Source organism: Urocitellus parryii, chromosome X (assembly GCF_045843805.1).
Source record: "Urocitellus parryii isolate mUroPar1 chromosome X, mUroPar1.hap1, whole genome shotgun sequence".
Lineage (NCBI taxonomy): Eukaryota > Metazoa > Chordata > Mammalia > Rodentia > Sciuridae > Urocitellus > Urocitellus parryii.
In genome coordinates, this window is record NC_135547.1 from 6,634,349 (window position 1) to 6,650,708 (window position 16,360).

The 16,360-nt window shown below is 36.6% G+C and overlaps 1 protein-coding gene across 10 annotated transcripts in view; it reads right to left on the reverse strand.

Annotated features, from left to right (window-relative positions):
- Fmr1 (fragile X messenger ribonucleoprotein 1) overlaps positions 1-15,901 on the reverse strand; it is a 35,218-nt gene extending 19,317 nt beyond the window's left edge. For 7 of the 10 annotated variants that reach the window (XM_026379896.2, XM_026379893.2, XM_026379895.2 and 4 more), the window contains exons 1-5: positions 15,753-15,901; positions 6,026-6,078; positions 2,960-3,053; positions 463-534; positions 54-202 (exon numbers count right to left, since the gene is read on the reverse strand). In XM_026379896.2, coding sequence (XP_026235681.1) covers positions 54-202; positions 463-534; positions 2,960-3,053; positions 6,026-6,078; positions 15,753-15,803 — 419 coding nt within the window. In that variant the 5' untranslated portion in view covers positions 15,804-15,901. Of the gene's footprint in view, positions 1-53; positions 203-462; positions 535-1,453; positions 1,550-2,959; positions 3,054-3,539; positions 3,673-6,025; positions 6,079-15,752 lie in introns of those variants that run through there. The other 3 variants (XM_026379898.2, XM_026379897.2, XM_077793738.1) reach the window with 3 other exon arrangements.
- Positions 15,902-16,360: the final 459 nt, after the last annotated feature.

Below are 16,360 nucleotides of genomic sequence, written 5' to 3' on the forward strand. Positions count from 1 at the left end.
AATTCACTGCATATCATCTGCATGTTCTCACCATTTCTTGTGTATAAACTTACATTTGTCTTAAGTCTTCTGGCACGTCAAGTTTGATCTTATGGAAAGTATCTTTTGTAGCAGGTTTGTTTGGATTAACCGATCGTAGACGCTCAATCGTGACAATTTCATTGTATGTAGCATCACATGCTGCATATTCTATCACATAAAACTGAGAAATACATAAAATCATTCCTGCTCATAGTTTTAATTTTTTTTAAATCAAGAGCGAAAACTTATACCTATTGAAGTATTTTCAAAATAAATTCTTTATAGAAAAAAATCAATAAACTTAAATATACTGAACATATAGAGAAAACATTATAGAAAAGTGACTCAAATTTGGTATTAATTCAAATACAAATTCAAACTGAAATGTAGTGTCTGGGCTTAGAGAAGTATAAGAAAAAAATTAAATTAGCATTTTCCTACCTCACCCTTTATCATCCTCACTTTAGCTAACCACCAACAGCAAGGCTCTTTTTCATTTGCTCTGGAATAAACCTACACAAAAATTGCAACACAGAATATTTATGATTAACATAATATAAAAATCTATACATTATCAGACATTGAGGAAATTTTCTTAAAATGCCTGTCATTAAATCATATGCCATATGCTTTCAAACAAATTGTATCCTTGTCTCTACCCTGAGCTAGACAAAGATACATAATCAGAAACTACCTGAGATTGCCTGGGAGCTCCCTGTTAAAAGCAGTTCACCTAGTTCTTTGTTCTACTTCAGTAATACTCAGTACTCTGAACATGCATGCTTAAGAAAGTCTTATTGTTCATAAATGTGGGCACTTTCCTTAGCTACCTATTGAACTACAAAAATGTATCTAAAATGTACAAACTTGCTTTTGTTTTATTCAGATAAGCAACTAAACTAATCAGACGTTACTGACTATGGCCTACTGCCTGGTCACTAACGGGTAAGATCACTAACTGACCAACCACTCAGCCCACTAGGGATACCACCCTGTCCTCCTTGTTTTCTGAGGACTAAATGGACAGATCCTTGGTTACTGTTGGGACTCCTGCCTCCTCTCCACTAAAAAGGACAAATCCACGCTGGCAATCTTCTGGATATCACATTCCTGCTCTCTCACACACTGTGGACCAGTTCTTCTAACCGATCTCTCTGGTGACCACTTCAAAGTTCACTTACGATGTGCAGCATGGAACCTTTGGTGAAGACACTAGCAAATCATGGTTAATAGGAAAAGAAACAATACAATATATATGTTGAGAGATAGAAATACTCAGAAGCAGAAAGTAGAAGCAGGGAGGACAAGAGGGGTAGAGAAGAAAGGCCCCAAGAGGAGAGAGAGGTATCGAATCTAAGGTTGACAAGCAGGTCAAGGCTCAAACTTGTCTCCCTTTTACAACTAGAGTTAATGGTTATATAACTTAACGTACCTTTCCTTCTGGCCTCCACTGCTCTCTAGACTCTGCTCTAGCCAAAGAAATAACCTGAACTGTTACGTAATACAGTGAGGTTATCCTAGCAACAGCATCTCAATGACTTCCACATGTCATGTGACTACAGAGAAAAACAAAAAGGTCCACTTTACCCCTTCAGCAAACACTATTATGAGTACTACTGATACAGACAGACCAAAAGACTTGGCCCTTGTTTTCAGAGAGCTTGTAATCTTTTGGGTAAGTAGACAGTGAAAAGTCTTGAAATATAGATAACATTTCTGTTCCCTATTATGATCCCTTGCAAAATCAAGCCCCATTGCTTATACCTAGCAAGTATTCAGAACATGTTTGGTAAATAAATAATACTTTATTTATATTTTTAAATTATAGAAAACGAACCAGGCCTGGACATTGAGACCTTCCCTAATTACTCTCTAAAGTAGCAGTCCTGCACCTATATTACCTTTCATCTCGGCTTTTTTTTCCTTCATGACTTTCACTTGCCATGATAATAGCTATCCTCACTAGAATGTGACCTTAACAAAGGCAGAGACTCTGTCCTGTTTTTGTTGCACCTTTGGTACCTAGAGTAGAAAATAAGAATTCAAGTACAAGGACCTAGTACCATTTTGCCTTACCTCTACATATGTGCACTTAGTTGCTTTCTTCATATTTTAAATACAAATGAAGTTACAGTTACTAATAAGGCATTATGCTAAGTGTTTTGCAGAAAAAAAGAGAAGTAGCTCACAATGAAATATGAAAGGGTAGGAAGGAAATGGATGCTACTACACAAATTAACACAAAGGAGATTATAAGTGCCTTAAATACAAAACCAATTTCTAATGAACAGAGAATCATAAACACAATGATTCTGATCATGTGCTAAATCTCCATAGCAACTTTTAGTCAAACAGCTCAATGGCAGATGACCAGGTTGTTCACAGTATACTCTATGAAAAAGATTTTATCCATATGTATCAACTGAGAGCTGTAGGTTTTAAAAAATACATCAGGAAAATTCACTGCTACAGAAATAAATTTTCCTAATACATTTTGCTTAAAACAGGGATACAGTTTTAAATAAACATTATTTAAATAAAAATTCACATATGGAAGGAAAGGGAAAAGTACTAATGGGCAAAAGAACTTGGGGCAGTGACTTTTAAAGACATTCCCTGAGAGGGGCTAGAGATGTTGGCTCAGTGCTAGAGCACTGACCTAGCATGTATGAAGCCTTGAGTTCAATCCCCAGTACTTAAAAAAAAAAGACATTCCCTGAGTTCTACTGAAATAGACAACCTTAAGCATTGTATAATTTTATATTATTTCAAATCATTATTAAGAAGGGCCAGTCAAAAGCACATATCTACCTCAGTTATGAAACTCAAGGCAGCTTAAATAGTGCATAAAGCAAGGTAGAGATAGATATATAAAAAGCGAAGGCAAATTAAATACACAATTCCTTCCATACTTAATGTTATGGCAGGGGGAACTCACCTCAACTTCATCACTTTCATTTATATCTTTATTATAACCTACAGGTGGTGGGAATCTCACATCATGGAATGGAATCTGTCTCTCTGGCTGCCAGCTGAAAATAAACAAACATGTAATTATTTAACATGCTTTTGGTGTGTAAATCTAACAGTGACCTCACTGCCATTAATTTTTGATTAAGTGTAACCCTTGATTTCTAGTTTAAAGAAGCAAATGCTTTTAAAATGGCCAGTTTTTGCTGAGTATAATGGCAATATAGACACATTTCAACAAAGTCTGCATGCAGCATAGCAGCCTTGTACTTCCACTTGGAATATTTCTCTAAACACAATAAATCAACAATTTTTATTTTCAAAAAAAGTCTTTCTTCAATAATTTCAACTTCTACTAGTTTTAAATATTAAGGACAGAAATTTCCTTTGATGCTTAAATTAAATGTTAGTATCAATAACTGTTAGTAATATCATCAACATACTTGTACTTGCAAAGGAATTTTAACCACATTCCAATAATCAAAGAAACTGCCCTCTAATTCCCAAGCAAAATGGGGCAGTCAGCACATTAGCAATTCACAACTCACTTTTCCCCCTTTAAATTTTAGATCCCACGAGGCCGTCAATTCCATGGGTAGCTGGCTGCTGATCAGAATGACGTATCAGCATGCACTGGGTTGGTGGGGGTCTCCTAAACCACAGAAACCCGATGGAGATAGCCTATAGGAGTTCAATTAAGTTGTCTATTTTTTGTAATTTAAAATGATAAGGAAAACTTTGAAAGATACCAACTTATTCTTTCATACCCCAAAAAATTATAAATTATTAAAAGAAAATTTGTAAAACACTGGAGAATTCAACTTCTGGAGCAGTCACTTCTGGGTTCTTTCTGGGGTGTCTTATCAGCAAATATTACAATTTGTTCTATGTCTAAAGTCTACGTTATGTTAAGGGGCTTTCTTAGTAAAATCCTATTGAGGAAAGTGCTGATTTTTTTTTAAAGGATATAAGAGGGCAAGTGATTAAGTCAGAATTTGTAGACATCTGAATAGCACTGAAATTAGCAGAACCCTCCCCCTGACTTATTACACACACTTGAAAACTATAGAAACTTTCTAGAAAACAGTCTTTACTTGAGAAAAGCCTTTTTATACTAACTGAAAATTAGAGGCTTTAACATGTTACAAAACCATTAGTAAATTTGTAATGCATGTAATAATGCAAAATATATTTTTCTTGATTCCAGTGAAGGAAAATTATTTAAATTCTTAAGTGTATAGAGATAAAAATTCAAATTCGTTATTTAAAAATGTGAAATATGGAAGGTAAAAACAAAGCACCTAAAACAATCTGGTATAATAGTAAAGCAGTGTTTCTTTATGACTGACAGGAAAGGAAGAATAAATCTCAATTAAAGTTCTTTGAAACACTGTTCAAACATTCTCCAAGAAGACAAGGAAAAACGGATGCTCTACTTCAAATTCTCAGGACTACAGACACAGCTTGAAGAGATACTTTTAAGCAGATGTGATACAGGAGATAAATAATTAGGAGGGGAACAGAATAATTTTATATTTACAGTAGAAATCTGGTTGAAAAATCAAAGAGAACTGATCTGATAAATTAATGTATAAACTAGACACATTTTTGACATAAATGGAGGTGATGAGTATTTGCTTAATACTGTAAACTACAGAGAAACTAACTCTCCTATTATGGCAAACAGTGTTAACCTAGTAAAGGGATAAGAGTATAACTGCAAGAAAAATTACTCTCCAAGTTATCAAACATTCCTCCATTAGAGGTATGATAATATTGTCGCCTACTATACAACCAGATACTCAAAAAAGAAAAGTGGCAAATGCTGAAACTTTGGGGTTTAGGTATGCAAAGAAAAAGACATTCTATTATTCAAACTTGTATTGTGGACTGAGATTACCAGGGCACAGGTTTGGATATTCTCAACCCTTTTACCTCCATCTCTCTAAATGTGTCTCAGGCATCTAAGGATACTACTACTTTGTCCTGCTGCTAGCTAAAGAACCAACTTACAATCTAATTATAAGAGTTGCTAGACACTAAATGCAGACTTACACTTAATTTTCTAGAGCATGTTTTTATTTATTGCTCAGTACATCTGGGTCATGTACTACATTTTAGCAGATTTATTGAGAAAAGAGTCATAAACCATATAATCCACCAATTTCAGTGTACAATTTAGTGGCTTACAGTATGTTCACACATATGCACAATCATTACTAGTAATTTTAGAACATTTTCATCATTTCAGAGAAGTACTAAGCAGGCACTAATCAATTTTCTGTCTCTACATATTTGTAGCCTGCTTTTGATATACCATTACTTCTCTTAGTACATAAAAACCCAAACTACTAACTGTTGGTCATTTATCAGTATTCAGCAAAATCCCAAAATTGTGACCCCACTTACACTTTAGTTTATAGGTACTTTAATATATTGAACAATTACTATGAAAATAGCCTTTGTTAGTATTCAAAAAATGTGTCAAAAGACTTGTCTCCCCCAATAAAATGTTAACATCTATACTTTAATACAACTAATATTTCCAGATAAATATCTTTATTTTCTGATTTAACTAAAGAATGTAGAAAAGATCTTATTATTATTGATTATAAATATATGAAGGTAATGGTAAATATGACTGTTTCTGATAAAATATACTAGACAACTAAAAACATTAGTTTTAGATTTAATGTTACAAAATCCAGATGATTTTGTGGCCAATATCCATAAATCCCTTCATTTTCATCTTTCACAAAAATTACAAATATTCCTATTTACTAATACAGAAGATTCTGGTTTCTTTTTCACAGTCAAAGGGACTAAATCAAGCATCAAGATTATACGATAGGGAGCTCCTAAGTCATTAACAAGAACAGTCATTCCACTGATTTAACAGTTGTTCAGGAACTTCTTGGTCAGTAATATGAAAATCATTCAGACTAGACTTGAATTTTAAAGATAAAAAGCAAACAGAGAAATCATCATAAAATATTACATGATCTGAACATTAAAATTATATTAAGACACTTACTTGTTTTCAAATGAAACTGTTATTGAATCCTCATGAACATCCTTTACAAATGCCTGTAAAAAAAACACAATTAACTCAAGACCATTTTTAGTTAAATTTTAGAGATACCAAACATTCTATGCTGAAGAATAAAATGGAGCATTGAGGAACAAGTTTGTTTTTGAGGTTTATTCATCCATTTATCACGTCTATATGGCCACCTACTATACGGTGTACTCTAGGAATAGAAACAGTTCAAACACTAAACAAGAAAAATTGCTCCACAGAGGTCAGAATCTCATAAGAGTTAAGTACAATGAAAATTACAATGTGGTGGTGAGTATAAAGTTGGAAGTACACTTTGGAATAGTATTATTCAAAATTAAGAAACTTGTTCCAGGGGCTGGGGTTGTGGCTCAGCAGTAGAGTGCTCGCCCCGCACGTGTGAGACCCTGGGTTCGATCCTCAGCATCATATAAAAATAAATAAGTGAAATAAAGATATTGAGTCCAACTACAACTAAAAAATAAATATTTTTTTAAAAAGAAACTTGTTCCAGAGCCATATGTCAGCCAGCATAGATGTGTTGCAGTTTATGAACAAATGCTATTTCCTTCCTATTGACCTTCGCCTCTTTTCACCTAGTTATCTTCTATTGATTTTTCAGGTTTCAATACAGATGCCCCTTTCTATGAAAACCTAGAAGACTAGGTTAAATCCCTATCCTCTGCTTTCTCAGCATTCTGTGCTTATCCCTACTATAAGCTTACTCCACTATATTATTGTTCATTTTCTCACTAACAGTAATATTGGGTGTTTTGGGGTCTTATTTACTTACACTATGGATTGAACCTAGGGTGCTTTACCAATGAATACATCCCCTTTCTTCTTCTTCCGTTTTTTTTTTTTTTTTTTTTTTTTTTTTTGACAAGGTCTTGCTAAGTTGCTGAGGCTGGCCTCCAACTTACTATCCTCCTGCCTCAGCCTCGCAGAGTTGCTGGGATTGCAGGCATATGCCACCATGCCACCAGGTCTTATTTTATTTAGTTATTTTCCAGAGTGCCTAGTATTAACTCAATGATTACTTACTAGGTACTAGGCAGATAACTGCCTAAGAAGTTGCACTGCCAGCCCTGGGAAAAATTGTGTGTGGTGTTGGTGGTGGTAGACTGATAAGGGAAACTTATTGAAAGAGGTCAGGTTTCTACTAAACCTCAAAGAATAAGGGAAGAATTAGCTAACCAAGAGAATGTAGGATGCAGAAGCATTCTACCAGGTCAAAGAGGCAGAAAGAACAAAAGCTCAGACTATGAGAAACAGCTTTAAGTGTGATAGAAATAAATTCTTTATCAACAAGGAAGTCAAGAAAACTCAATGGGGAAAGAATAAGTGTTTTCAATAAGTGGTGTTGAGAAATTGGATATCCATGCAAAACAATAAACTTTGAACTTTACCTCACACCATAGAAAAATCAACTAAAATACATCAGATACCTAAATGTAAGGGCTAATGCTTTGAAATTCTTAGGGAAAAACAGTAAATCCTTGTGATTTGAGATATTAGATATCCATATTGGTTATTCGAAAGAAGATTAGTTTGGATTAACACCATTCTTCAATGTCTGTACTCTCAGTAACTGGCACAATTTCTAGCATATACTGGGCATCCTATAAATGTCTTGATAAACAAACATGTCTTCAAAAGTCTGATGCAAAAGGATTCTTTAAAATATGAAACTCCCCTTAATATCAAATTAAAGCATGTGAGTCAAACATTAACTAACAGTTACTAAGAAAAAACTATGGAAGCTGAGTCAAGACCATGGAAAATACTGATATGGAAGCAATTTATAAACAGAGACACTAAACTTTGGCAATAATTACAGGATGAATAAAAATAAAGTTATGTTTAAAAGAAAGTTTCCTTGTAAGAAAGATAAGGGTGGACTACCATGGCATCTCTGTGTTCTACAATACCTAAGGTGGGTAAATTATTAAATTATTTTTAGGTTAGGTGTGGTATATATCCTTTTAGTTACTGGTTTAAAGGGGAAGACACACTCATTTTCTTGCCATCATTCTGATCTTGCCTTTTTTTTTTCTTCTGGTACCAGGGATTGAACCCAGGGACACTTAACTACAGAGTCACATCTTTTAAAAAATATTTTATTTAGAAACAGGGTCTCCCTGAGTTGTTTAGGGCTCACTAAGTTGCCAAGGCTGGCTTTGAACTCAAGATCCTCCTGCGTCAGCCTTCTGGGCCTCTAGGATTACAGGCATGCAGCATTGAGCCTGGTTGATCTTGCTTATTTTTTCTCAACTATAATTAAACTACCAACATTATCTATTTTGAAAACTATGGGCATGATATTTTGGAATACACCAGATTTTTCATAATGGTACATGACCCAGTGCTCTAAAAGGTTGTTTGCCTATTATTACTTCAGCAACAACGTGGCTTGATACTGAGTTAGAGATACAGGAGTTGGTCACTCAGGCTCTAACATTTTATAAAGTATGTTATAAAAATTATGGAGAAAGGGGGAGATCCTCCATCCCCCATTTCTCCCTTGTCTTTACATGACAGCTAACACTAAATTAACAATCTACATTTGGAAGATGGTGTTAGACCACTGACTAAAGTTAAGACTCAGCTGGGCATCATGGCACATGCTTATAATCCCAGCTTCTCAGAAGAGGCAGGAGGATCATGAGTTCAAGGCCAGCCTTGTGAACTTAGAGAGCCCTTGTCTCAAAATAAAATGAAAAGGTCTGGGGATGTAGCTCAGTGGTAAAGAGTCCTGGGTTCAGTCCCAAGCACCAATAAAATAAATAAAGTTAAGATTCCTGTTAGATGAGTGATCCCTTATTTCCTACAAAGGGCCACTGCTTCTGTCTCCATCCTTGTCTAAAGTTCTATAATGTTTGCATGTTCTGGCAGTGATTAACATTTGTTCTTTACTGTAAATTATATGCTAAAAATGGTAAATCCTGTTGTCAGAAAACAGAATCTTGTTATAGCTGGGTGAAGCACTATTCTCAGTAAGTCAAGTGACTTCCAAGTACTGCTGCCCTTGTCTAAATCTGTGCTATCATTATAGTTACAGGTTATGTGTTATTTACATTAAAATTAATTAAAATTTAAATCATTCTCCCATTCACTCTTGCCACATTTCAAGTGCTCAACAGCAACATAAGGCTCAATGGGTGCTATAGTGGATAGCAATGACTTAAAACATTTAATGCTGTTGATTTTTCAGACCCATCAAAGAAGTCCTTTAGTCAGATTTAGATTTATTAGTACATTGCTCTTTGCTTATTTTTCCTTATTTGCCTAAAATTTATTGCCCAGTTTAATCATACTTATTCACCACACTGCCAATTTCCTAAAATCAAATATTCCCTCAAAGGAGGAAGATCGCAAGTATTGACTATTAAAAAAGAAAGAAAGAAAAAAAGCTTTCATAGACTCTGAATGCAATTCCGGATGTAGAGTGTCAGAAATGGTTTGAGTAATCATCACAGCCAACAGGCCTGCTGCCTTTGAGTTAATGAGGCTTATCTGTATATAGATATTTGCATGATTGTTTCAAAATCAGTCATTTCTAGTCAATGTTTGCATATTAAATGAATACAGAAGGCATATAATACCTTCTGGTTGCTGCTTTAATAAGTAGAATAAAAGAAACTGATCAGTAGTCTCTAGCCTGTGTGTGTGTGCAAGCGCGCGCGCACACACACACACACACACACACACCAAGGACAAGTATATCCTGTGAGTGTAAAATGTTTCACTAAAGCATCACTCCAAGAGTTCCATATCTTTCTACATTTCCTCATACTTTCTCCAACAACTCTCCTTTTGTCCCTGCCCTCTCATACCCGCTCCAGCATCCACACTCATAGTCTTGTTCTCTAGCTGCCTCCAGAGTACTATCATCCCACCTACCAACTTGAAAACTACATTTCGCTGTGGTCACTACCTATCAGGCAAAGTTTGTAGAGAAGACAAGCTAAGGAAGATTCCCGTGAGGCTTCCAAAATGTGGCAGATTTCATGAGAAAAATGATTCTTTCTTATTTGTCCTGATCAAAAGATAACACAGATATAGATAAAATAGTATTAAATGAAAGCACAAAGGGAGTTTGACTATATTGTATGAAAGCTAGGGTTGTAACTGGGGTTACTGAACACAGTTAACCTAGGTTCAAAATATTAGCTCTGAATCTAACCTAGGTTCAAAATATTAGCTCTACCACATTATAGCTGTAGTAATCTCCAATAAGTGATCTCCAATAATGAGCAGATTCCTCATTTGCAAGTTAAGAACTGGACCAGCCTAAAGTTGTTATGAGTAATAACATCATACACATAGGTGACAATAAATGATAACAGGAAAAGAGGCATATTTCATCAAAGATGCAGAACCATAAATGTTTTGGATTTGCAAAAGTAACCTTTCAACAAAAGTACACATTTTAAAAAAGGCTTTAATGGGGCTGCAAAACCAGGAGTCCCTGTCTATGACCAAAGACTGAGGTCTATGACCACAGATGTCATAGTCACTCAACAGTTTTCCTTAGAAGATATGACTTAGTCACTCAATCATAGCATAAACCATGATTGGTGATATGGGAAAGTAAGTAAGTCTGAAAAAGAAGGATTTTAAAATTTGGATAGAAAAGGAAAAGGATATTTCCACAAAGACACTGAACACTAAAAGTTTATATTTAGATTTTGGAGGAAAAAAAGTTAATGAAAATCTTTGGGATTTGAAAAAGGTGATAAAATACATTTAAAAACTGATACAGGTTTTTGACCAGAGGAATAAGTAGAAAATTTAAATCACTGATCCTGGGATCCCTGATTTACTGACAACTGAGCCAAAGAGGTAATCACAAAACCATACTTATAAAAGTGCGTAATGACTAGAGCTATCCAACTCAAACATTACATTACTGGGACTGAAGAATGAGAGTGAGAAAACCCATCTGTATTTGGGTAAACTCTTTGTTCTCCTATTATACCTCATACCCCTTAACTTAGTAAACTATCTTACAAATAGGAGTCACTGGTCACAAGAAAGATTAATGTATAGAGAAGTTTCCAGGTAAATCCCACCACTAAACACAAGTACTACATATCAGTAGGTTTCTACTGATGACAGCACATGCAGTCTTAAAAAATTGTTTTTAGAGAAAACAAGATTGTAAAATATCCCTCCTAGAGTTGGAGACGACAGGAACGCATTAAATGGGACAAAATAGGACTCCAACCCAAGGCTTCAAATATAAAGTGAGTTGTCACTTTGTATCCCTTTGTGTATGGGCAGTAACAATGTAAAGAAACTTAACAGAAAGGGAAAAATACAATAATCCTCATCAACATTCCTTCCAACCATAGCACACACCCAGAATATTAGACTTCATATGGGCAATTCCCATAATTCTGAGAAAAATGATTCTTTCTTATTTGTCCTGATCAAAAGATAACACAGATATAGATAAAACAGTATTAAATGAATTAGTAATTTTCTCTGTGTTTTAATTTTTGCATACTTCAGTTTTATGAGCTCCCAGTGTAAGTAACAAAAGCAAATGTCCTGGCAGGGCCAAAGAATTCTAACTTTATCTTTCCTTAATAGGCATTCAAATGAAGAATTACAATATAATATGTAAATATGCCAGAGTTAATAAAGAGAGCTGATATATAAATGGAACATTTTCTAATATCTTGTATCACAGTAGAAAATGGCAACATAACCATACAATTGTAGTTATAGGATGCTAAGGTACTGTTACAGTAACAAATACAAAAATTACAATGAAATTGAAAACTGGGCAGGATATCAAATCCAATTAATTTCTTTAAGCTAAATTTCTTCAAGAAGTCAAATGACCGATTTCAAATCCCAAGTCTGAGCCTGAAGAACTCTGACACTTATTAGTAAATTACTTATCTAACTTCTATATACACCATTATATAAAAGTGATTCTGGGGAAGGAATTAATAAATGGAAAGAGGTAAAGTACCTAGTACAGTGTCTGGTGCTTTGCAAACACTCAGCACCTGTTACCTATTATCATAATTATGATGCTAATCATCTCAGGAAACAGATTCCCATGTTGAGCAGGAATGAGAACTTCAAGTCCTAGACCATGGAATTTTGCATTTAATTAATAATTTTGAGGTTATTAAGAGTATGAAATTGGGGGCTGGAGATGTGGCTCAGCGGTAGCGCGCTCGCCTGGCATGCGTGCGGCCCGGGTTCGATCCTCAGCACCACATACCAACAAAGATGTTGTGTCCGCCGAGAACTAAAAAATAAATATTAAAAATTCTCTCTCTCTCTCTCTCTCCTCTCTCACTCTCTCTTTAAAAAAAAAAAAAAAAAGAGTATGAAATTGGAAAATGTGCCATTCAAAGGGGGAAAGATGATGAATCCATGAATACAAACACTAAAAAGAGTATGTGGATTTTTAAGGATAAAATGTGGTTGACTTAATAATTCACTTCCTCAAAGTGCAGAATTACACATGTATGCAAAGTTAGCTGGGAAGAACTCAGAGAAAACATGAATGCACATTTATCTGCATTTTATGGAAGTGTGTAAATTTATAAACTTTATACAAGTTCATTTGTAATAAAACTGATTTATAGCAGGCAATGTAGCTAAAACATGTAAGGCCACCAATGTCTTTAAACATTTCCTCTTGACTGTACATTTTATATTTCTTAGTTGCTAGATATAGTAATAATTCTCAGGAAATTAAAGTATGTCTTTAGATACCAAACTTAAAAAATAAGATATATTAAAGTACAATCTGTAATTACAATTACAAATTAGCATAACGACACCATATTACTTTAATGAATAGACACTAGCCACTATACTTTCAATTCATCCATCTTTAGTAATTTTCATACTAATGCATAAAACTTAGAAATATTTCTTAAGTATACATGCAGTGCCTTCATACTGGAATGACATGCATCCTACATCTAAAATGGATTCACTCTGAACACATCAAAACTCTTAATCCAAAGAAAACCATATTTGGAGCAGATGGCCCTAGAGTAAAGACTGTATTTTAACATTATTATTCGATTAGGAAATGCTTTGTAAAGATTTTATGAGGTACAAGGCAATGTTTCTTCATATCTTAAATAAAATACCCACAGGGCTCTATAAGTAGTACTTGTGACCAACACTTTCTAAGTTAAAAGAAATATGTAAGCATTAAAGTAGTCACGCTGGTTGTTACTAAGTCTAACTTTTAAATTTTTCATAATAAATACCAAAGGCAAAAATGAAAAGTGAACAGAGCTGTGTCAATCTTAGGGTTTAGGCTTCTTGATTTTTGTTAATTCTGAATTTTGAGCTTTAGCCAGTTTTTCAGAAAGAAATCATTCCTAGCATTTATTTTATCTAGTTTATACTGCAAACTTCAACAATGTGCTCAGGAGAGACAGCACTCTACTTTGGAATATGGTACTTTTGTCTTTTGTCAGAGTCTGAATTCATTTATTATGAAGCTGTTTGACTTATTTAGTTTTTGAAGGCTATTCTATCAATTTGTTGAACAAAGTTCCCATTTTACTCCATAACTGTAATATTTCTCAATAGTAGTTCATTTTTAAAAATTGTTCTTTACTTCCCATCTTTCCTGTCCACATTACCAGAAAGGCAACTCAATCTACAGCAATTTTCTAAGTCAGATGACTATTTAAAACTTTTTCATTATAGAAAATATTCTTCCATCAATACAGATCTTTGGGGGTTTTCTTAAAAATCAACCTTAATTAAATAAAACACAACAGCACTTTTTCTACATACATTTGTTGGAGAATTAAATTTTCTGTCATGGAATCAAAGGTCAACCATTCTTTTTCATCCACCTTCAAATTAAGTAACTTGCTTTAAGAATGTGGGAGATAAAAAGCAAAAAGGATATTTCTTATATTCCAAGTCAGTCACTTTGCAAGCAAAATCACCACAGCCAGTAAGGTGTGTTACTTGTCTTCTAAGGCAAACCAGCTTCACCTTTTAGTAAGATTGGCATCTAAACTATCATAGATTAGAATACCGCTTAACTTTTAGTCCCTGCTCATAAATTATAGTTAATGCCAAATCTCTAGTGACCAAAACTACCAATCTAGGACCCAGAATGGTTCTACACAAAGTCACTCTAGTAAATTGAAATGAAAATTTTGACTGCAGAGTCAAATGAAACAATTCTGTATTGGTAAGTTTAAGGGCATAAATGTGGAGGGTTTTTTTTTTGCCTTTTATTTTATTTTATTTTTTTCGAGAAGGTCTTACCTTTTTGCTGAAAGTATGGAACTGTTTGCATACTTTACTTTTTCATGAAATATATTTTTCTCCAACGTCCCCATAAAATTGACAAGCACAAAATATATACTGAAGTCACATATTGTCCTATAGCCAAACATGCTCTACTGGAAACATTTTTCTATACGTTTGTAAATTGTGTTTCACAATGGAAATAGCTATTTTTCATGATTCCTTCCACGTGCATCTTCTGTTGCCAACAAAGTGTAGTAAGGTTGGATATTACTTACAGAAGTTACATTCAAGAGGAGATGAGAATTTATAGATTACTAGATCTACAGGAAGAAGGTACAAATGCACGCACTATGGCTACATCCAAATATTTTAAAATTAAAGATATTAGCTGATATTCAATAAACTAAAAAAATGCAGTAAACTTACAAATGCCTATTTAAAACCACAACTAATACAGGCCACCGCAACTCTACAGAATCAAAGAGAATAAAAATCAAGTTCTTAAGAACAAAAAAATATTTCCAAACATCCCCTAGTAAAATTCCCTAGTAGTTATGCACTCCTAGTTAATTTCCTGAAGTTTCGTGGCATATATTCAGGTCTTTGAGGACTTAAATACAAAGAATTCTTTTAAGTAGCAAAGTTGCTAATGTTTTTAGGCGCTGAAGCATCTGGATTCCTGAATTTATCCCTATTTATAGAAAGGGAGGGGGTCCAGGAATATTCCCGATGGCCAACTTCTTTAATGCATCGCTCAGATATCTTAAGGTCTTCCTGAAACTTTTAGGTCTAAAATTTTCTCTGAAATTCACAAAAACAGGCCACCAAAAAACAGTTGCCATTGTGATATGGTGCTGACTACTGCTTCTTACTACTCTTTCTCCACACCCCTCTTCCAGAACAGGGGCGCTCTCCCAAGTCCCAATGCTGGGCCAGAACACTGGATCCAAAGGAGACCTGAAACCCTCTTGGCGAGGCAGGAGGCAGCCCCGATGGAGCGCCCCCAGCTCCTCCACAACTACCCACACGTCAGGCCCGGATACCACCGACAGAGTACATTTGGGAAAGAAGGAATAAGCGTTTCCTGTCACTTAGAACCTGCTCTGGCCCTTCCCGCCGGGATCTCGTTTGTACCTGCCGCCGGCCCTCGCCCATTTCTTTCCCTGGCGGGGCTTGGCCTCAGAAGGGCTCCCTCTTCTCCTGGCTTCTTTCTCATCCCGGTAGGCTCCAGGGCCTCTAATCGGAGACCGAGCGGAGCTCCAGGGGCTTCCTACAGGCCCTAAGTCTAGTCCTTCCCTCGCAAACAACATCCCGCCGAGCGCGCCCTGGACACCGGGAGCAGCGCTCCGAAAGAGGGCCCCAGGCCTGCCTTCCTGGAGACACCGAGAAGAAAAGGGAGGGAAGGCAGGACGAAGACGGGGCCTGCCCTGGAGCCAAGTACCTTGTAGAAAGCGCCATTGGAGCCCCGCACCTCCACCACCAGCTCCTCCATCTTCTCTTCAGCCTTGTTCGCGCCGGGAGCCCGCCCCCGAGAGGTGGGCAGCGGGCGCTCAAGGCCCAGCCGCCGCCGCCGCCGCCGCCGCGCTGCCGCACGCCCCCCGGCAGCGGCGCCGCCGTCACCGCCGCCGCCCGCGCTCGCCGTCGGCTCGCCGCCCGCTCTAAGGCGGCCCTTCACCGGAAGTGAAACCGAAACGGAGACGAGCGCCTGACTGAGGCCGAACGCTCGGCCCGCTCCTCGTGTAAACAGTGAAACCGCGTCACGTGATTTATGCCGCCCCTCCCCCCGCGGGTTCGGCCCCCTCGGCCCCGCCCTCTTCTTCCTCACGGGCTGGGGAGGGCGCGCGTGCGCGCTGCTGGGAACCAGCTGGGACCGGGTCCGGCGTAGGGCGCGCGGGTTGGACGTGCGCGGGCTCGGTGGAGGGCGGGAAGGCGCGAAGGGCGGTGACAGGTCTCGCGGCCTAGCCTCCCTCTACTGGGGAGGGCCAGAGCGCCGATTTGTGTAGAGCTCCAAGGGGGCCATGGGAAAGGGCCTCCTATGGAGATCAACTG